The sequence below is a fragment of the Zeus faber genome (assembly GCF_960531495.2).
Source record: "Zeus faber genome assembly, chromosome: 2".
NCBI classification, from domain to species: Eukaryota; Metazoa; Chordata; class Actinopteri; order Zeiformes; family Zeidae; genus Zeus; species Zeus faber.
The window spans coordinates 51,023,819-51,030,056 of NC_137189.1; the positions used below are offsets into that span (position 1 = coordinate 51,023,819).

At 46.6% G+C, this 6,238-nt stretch overlaps 1 protein-coding gene across 1 annotated transcript in view; it reads right to left on the minus strand.

Annotated features, from left to right (window-relative positions):
* Nucleotides 1–409: 409 nt before the first annotated feature.
* Nucleotides 410–6,238, minus strand: part of ptchd4 (patched domain containing 4) — a gene marked incomplete at its 3' end in the record, with an annotated part of 42,013 nt that continues 36,184 nt past the window's right edge. The window contains exon 3 of the mRNA XM_080021843.1: nt 410–2,085. Within this exon, the coding sequence (XP_079877969.1) occupies nt 410–2,085 (1,676 nt within the window). The remainder of the gene's footprint in view (nt 2,086–6,238) is intronic.

Sequence of the window (6,238 nt, forward strand, 5' to 3'; positions counted from 1 at the left end):
TATTCTATTCATTCACAGTCAAGAGGCTGAACATAAATTGCTTCTTTTATTTGGTTTTATATATAATTTTTCTGTGTCTGTTAAGAATAAGATATTATAGTTTCTGATACATAGTTGCTTGGTTTTCAATAGCAAAATAGCTGGAAACCGCTTTTGGATCTTGAGCGTGTTGCAGGTTGTGCAAATGATCTACACTGTCCAGACTGAACGACTGACCAATGGGGGGCAGATCTCTGCTCCGGCCAGCGTGGCTGCTATTGGCCGTGGTTCACGAGCACCCATCCCACTTCATGACGTAGGGACCTCTCTGGGCCCTCGGAGGGGCCTCGCTACTGGACAGGCCACCACCTCTGATCCACCAATCACTGACGGATACCCACTGTTACTCATCGTTCAACTTACAACCTACTCAGACATTAGTCACGTGGTCAGGGTTGTCCCTGACTTCGATGCACTCTATTTCCTCCCGCTCCCTCTCTCTCTCCCTCTCCCGCTCCCTCTCCCGCTCTTTCCGCTTGGCACGCTTCTTTTTCTTGTGTCTCTTTTTGGAAGGTGGGAAGAATGTCAGAAAGACCGGCAGGATGACGAAGCAGTGCAGGACGGTGCAGCCCGCTGTCAGGAGCGAGCATTTAAACAGTGTGTAGGTCAGGTTGGAAGGCACAAACACCAGGGGCACAATCCCAATCACGAAGCAGGACGCGTTCTGCAAGATGGCCGCCCCATGCTCCTCTAGCGCCAGCTTAATGCACTGCGTCCTCGTGTGCTCATTGGCCAGCACAAATGTGTAGAGGTGAGGCGCACAGTGATCCATGGCAAAGTTGAGGGTGTAAATAAGGCACAGGATTGAAATGCTGTCCATGCCAACGTTCCAGAGAGTCATCAAACCTAGCACACCCAACTCCACTGAGGTGACGGTCAGGATGAGCCAGAAGTTACCCAAGGGGTTGATGACCAGGAAGAAAGTGAGGATGAGGATGGTGAGGACACTGAAGCCTGAGGTAAGGATAGGTGATATCACAGAGGAACTGTAACGGTCCATATACACGAAAGTCGGGTTGAAAGCGATGAACTTGATGCTGTTGATCAGCATCAGCGGTCGCAGCTTCTCCAGAAGCTCCACCACCTCCTCCCGCTTCTTCTCCGTGGTCCGTGCCACAAGGTACATGCGTGAGGCGATGATGTCGTACTCGTCGTTCTCCCGGTTCTTGGAGAAGATGATGTCCTCTGTGAAGTGCTGGTACTCCGGGCTGCGCAAGAAGGAGCCCTTGAGGATGTTGATGAAGTCGTTCTTGGTGGAGGCACTCACGTTCACCACCCGCAGGTAGTGGAAAAAGTTGTCCATCCAGGATATCTTGTTGAAGCCGTGGCTCAGCGTCTTCAGGTGCTCCTGCACCGTGGCATTCCAGTACTCGATGGGCTCATAAATGTAGAACCCGATCACGGGACTGTAGTTGCTGAAGTACTTCTGCTGGGTCAGAGCGTAGGAAACACTCGGAGAGTTGCTGGCCAGCAAATTTACAATGTTTGAACCGTCGCTAATTTGTAAACATCCCATGAAGGAGAAGGAAGCGTAGATGAGGTACAGGATAACCACAAAGGGCTTGACATAGGTGTTGGTAATCCACTCGGTGTAGTGCTCCCGCAAGAAGTGCTGGATGAAGTGGTTCTGGTAGGGGACACTGTCGTGGTGCGTGGACAGATCATGGCCATCGCTCATCATGGTTTTAAACCAAGTGGGTTGGCGGTCCAGGTATTCCACCGATGGGATCTTGCAACAGAATATGCTGTGGTACCGGTTCTGCTCCAGCTGTCCGGCGAACACCAGGCACGAGCCATAGAAGGAGAAAACATAGAAGTAGTTGACCAGGATGGCGACGCACATGCTCTGGCAGAAGATCTTGACGGACTCGATGTTGGTGAACGGGCTGGCGCCCATGCCGAAGGTGATGATGTAGAGCGAGCTGGTCATGGTGTAGCACACCATCACGTCGGCAAATGCGTCCGCCACGCGCTCCTTGAAGGGAAGGTTTTCTCTCGTTCTCCTCCAGCCGGCCAGCAGCTCAAACACCCCCTTGGTTCCATGCCCTGGAAGGTAAAGAGAGAGAAAAGGTCACTAAGGTTCTGGGGGTGACTGACATGTGACTAAGGTGTGTGCCTCACACATTAGAGAGCCCGGGCAGCGGGTTTATCCAGCAGAACGTCGTGTTACTGGAAGCTTTTAGGTATTTGCAACACGCCCTGTGAGCTGATCTCTCCAGTGAGGAAGAAACAAATGAACAAACGGGTTTAGGAATTCACGCATGGCCAGTTATAGCAGTGGAGTAAATCCACTCGAGAATACCAAGGATTCCTCAAGCTCAATTTCTTTGTTGTCCTTAATTCTTAGCGTTGAACTGCTTAGCAATGTTCAATACAGAACCTCATATCAGTTAAAGTTGAGACAGAAGTTGCGATGAAAAAAATGAATAAATAAATGTGCAAATGATGCAAACACAATTTGATACATTTCATTTTTATACTCATGATGCCGCCCCTTACTTCATACATTCATTACTTCCTGTATTAGCTACTAGTCACGCATTACTGATGATTCTTCAGTTTGACATTGACATTCATGCATCTTCAGATGCATGAATGTGGATGAAAGTGTGATCGGCATCTCAATGTGTTTACACTCCATCACGACAGCTCAGTTCACAGGAAGCAGTCCGGTGCTTTGTTTCCAGCACCACAGCAACAGACATTCATCCCCACGTTGGGAGGCATACGCTCCGTGGCAAATGATCACCCACTCAGGAACACACGCACCCGCCGCCCGCCACATGCTTGATTTATAAAGTGCTGGAGACTTCTGGTCGGGGAGAGAAACCGCTGCGAGGAAATGTGTTTTGAATCTTTTCAAACGAGAGTACGTTTCATGCTCATTCACAGCCGGAGGTTCAGTGTCAGAGGGGAGCGGTCGGGCTGCCTTGGAATAGTCGGTCAAACGTTGGTCGACAGGAAGAGTCTCAGTCGACCAAGTTGTTTTTGTCAGAGGAAAGGAAAGAAAAATTAACTCTGTTCAGGAGCTGTGCCTTGTGAAAACTAACCGTAAAACTTCCATGGCTGTGTGTACCCGTGTAAGTAACACTACAGGGCTTTTAATTTGAAACAAATTTGAACAAAAACAAACGCTGGTGCTCCTTGCTGCTTGTTCCGACACATTCGGAAGAATAATTACAGCTTTTGATGAACTGCTTTAGCCGCTGTAATTAACAGGCGGCTCGCCTCGTGCGCTCGGCGCTTATCAATTAAATTCATATTTCAAATGCTGGTAATTAGGTTTTGTATTTATCTATAATGTGGCACAGTGTTAACAATGTTAATTATAACATTGATTCTCAGTCCTGGAACTGAAACCATTTTCTGATGCCCCAAAAACTAAAAATATATTTAAACTAAACTACTAAACTTAAATATATTTGAATAATTAAACGAATATCATAAATGTACGGCGATTAGTCGGCGAGAAAAATCTTTAGACGGCGACAGCGCGAGAAAATGGATGGAGCCGATCTGCATACGCGCCTCAGCATTTTGAGGCTTTAAACATTGAAATATTCCTTCAGACGCAGCGGGGGGGGCATGTTGAACACCTGCCCTCGTTTGACTCAGAAAGAAAGATAATTAACTGTGATGAGTCAGGTGCACCACTCCACCTGCTTTTAGTTTCATGAAGCTGCACTGCCAGTCAAGTCATCAATTCATCAGTTCATCAATTCATCAGTTCATCAATTAGTGATGGTCTGTTGGTTTGGCTGACGTCAGGGCTTGGCTGACGTCACAGCAGGCCTGTATCTGCCCACGCTTCCCGTCTCCAGGTAGAAAACAGCAGCTGAAGTAGAAAATCACTTTGTGGATGTGATGGAAACGCTCTGGAAACGCTCAACTATACTATACTACTAAACTACTCAACTATACTATACTACTAAACTATTTTAACTTCAGCTCGTGTGAATTCTGCTTTTCTAGCTTCTGAAAAGACACAATGAGGTAGAAACGACTGCGATGCCCTTATTCACATTCCCACCAATACACCATCATTATACAGTGTCCAAAATACATGTGTCATAAAATACACAATGTCTTTTAAAATCTCAATGGTTTTTAAAATCACGATGGTTTTTTAAAATCTCAATGGTTTTTAAAATCACGATGGTTTTTAAAATCTCAATGGTTTTTAAAATCACGATGGTTTTTTCCCAGGCCTGCGTGAGGAAGTGGCTCGGCCGTTCGATCCCTGGCTCTGGATTGTCCTTGTGCAAGACACTTAACCCCTCACTGCTCTCCAGGCACCACCACGTGGAGCCGACTGCAGAGGACTACATTTCCCCACAGCCATTAATAAACTATACAAAATAAATGCAATAGAATATAATATTCAGGATTCTACAACAGCGAGAATACTTGAAATCCATATTTCCATGTGAGTGGTTTTGTTTGGAAGATCTACACTAAACAAATGAAACAATATTTAAGATGATGACATATTAATGTGACGCACTTTCAATCAGCTCCTTCAGCAGGGAAGGGGTTATTATAAAGTCTAACCCCGTGAAGTTTATACCTGGATGTAGGACTGGGCAGTGTGGAAGAATTCATGATCAAATGAAATATTCAAAGAATATTCTGTACAATATTGCAGCAATACTTGCTTGCGGATATTTGGTGAGGAATTCTGGGTCTTATCTACTCATTGTTATTACTTTAGACTCCAAAACTGTCATGGTGCAGCCCTCTCCAAATCTCCTGCTTCTAACGTCAACCAACTCCACCTCTCCTGACATTTCTCTTGGAAATCACCTCGGTTCCTCCACCCAGAAGAGAGTCATTCCTAAACGACCAGGAAAGCAAATGTGCACCAGTATCAGCCAATGGGAACTATCCAGGAGCAGCTTGCAGCTGCACAATGGCACCTGGGGGCCAGCTCCAGCTCCAGCTCTGGGCCTGGGTCAAGGGCATCCGCAGGAGCGTGACCCTAAGATGGCTGTCCCTGGGGTGGAGAAACCCACAGGAACCTGGGGAGAACATGTAAACCCCGCCCGGAAAGGCCCCAGTCGCTTCCAACCTCAGATCACTCTTGCTGTGAGACAACGGTGCAAACCACTGAGGCACCGTGACGACCCACCCGGGAGGGGGTCCCTGACCCCACAGCCCCCCTACAGCCTGGCGTCTTCATGGCAGGGATGGAGGGGTTCGATACCCGGCTTTCCATGTTCCTGCATGAAGCCATCTGTCCTCAAACCATCTCCAACCTAACAGCGGGCTCTAACCACGGAGGCACATGGTTCTATGAAGGTTCACGGGGTTCAGCTCAGACATCCAACATGGAAAGAAGGAAATAAATACATTTAAAAAATCAACAAGTAATTTGAGGTAAAGCAGAGCCTGAGAATTCAGGACGGTTAAATCAATGGAAGACGTAGAAAAGCAGGAGGGGAACTGGGGCCGGAGCTCGATGCTAATCAGCTTTGGAGATCGGAATGTCTGAGCGCTGAAGGAGGGATGGAGGTCTGGAGATTGACGGAGGAATGAGAAGAAGGGAGGAGGGTTCAGAAACCATCATCATCATCATCTCCATCAAGAATTCCACATTGCAGCCATGTGTATATACCACAATATCCATCCATTCATCCTCCATCCCTCCATCCATCCATCCATCCTCCATCCTCCATCCATCCATCATCCATCAAGATAGCACTTAATTAAACCTTGTAGAGGAATGTGCTGGTTGCAGTGCAGAACCAAACATACAGATTGTAAATTCAAAGAAGTTTGAAAGAATGGAGGTCAAGGTAGAAGTACCGAGTACATACAGTACACACAGGACACACAGTACCTGATGATTTGTCAGCTTATTATGAGAGATTCACGGGGGAATAAGCAACAAATGTCTATATATCAACAAAATAAAGGAACAACGTGTGTTTTTATAGTTTCATTTTAAGCTGTTGTGATTGTGCTTCAACACGTCATGTTTACATTTGTTCATTTACAAAAAGCAGCAACGCATCCATCAGGGTCTCCACCCAGTCCCAAATCAGAAGAATCCAGCTGTCATCATGTTCCACCACTGTATGACGTCAGAATACAACGAGAATTCTTTACCAATGAGACTCAAACATTTAAGACCTGAAATCAGAGCAAACCTTCTGTTTCACAGGGCTTTCAGCCAAAAATAAGAGAAGTGTCGTGGAAA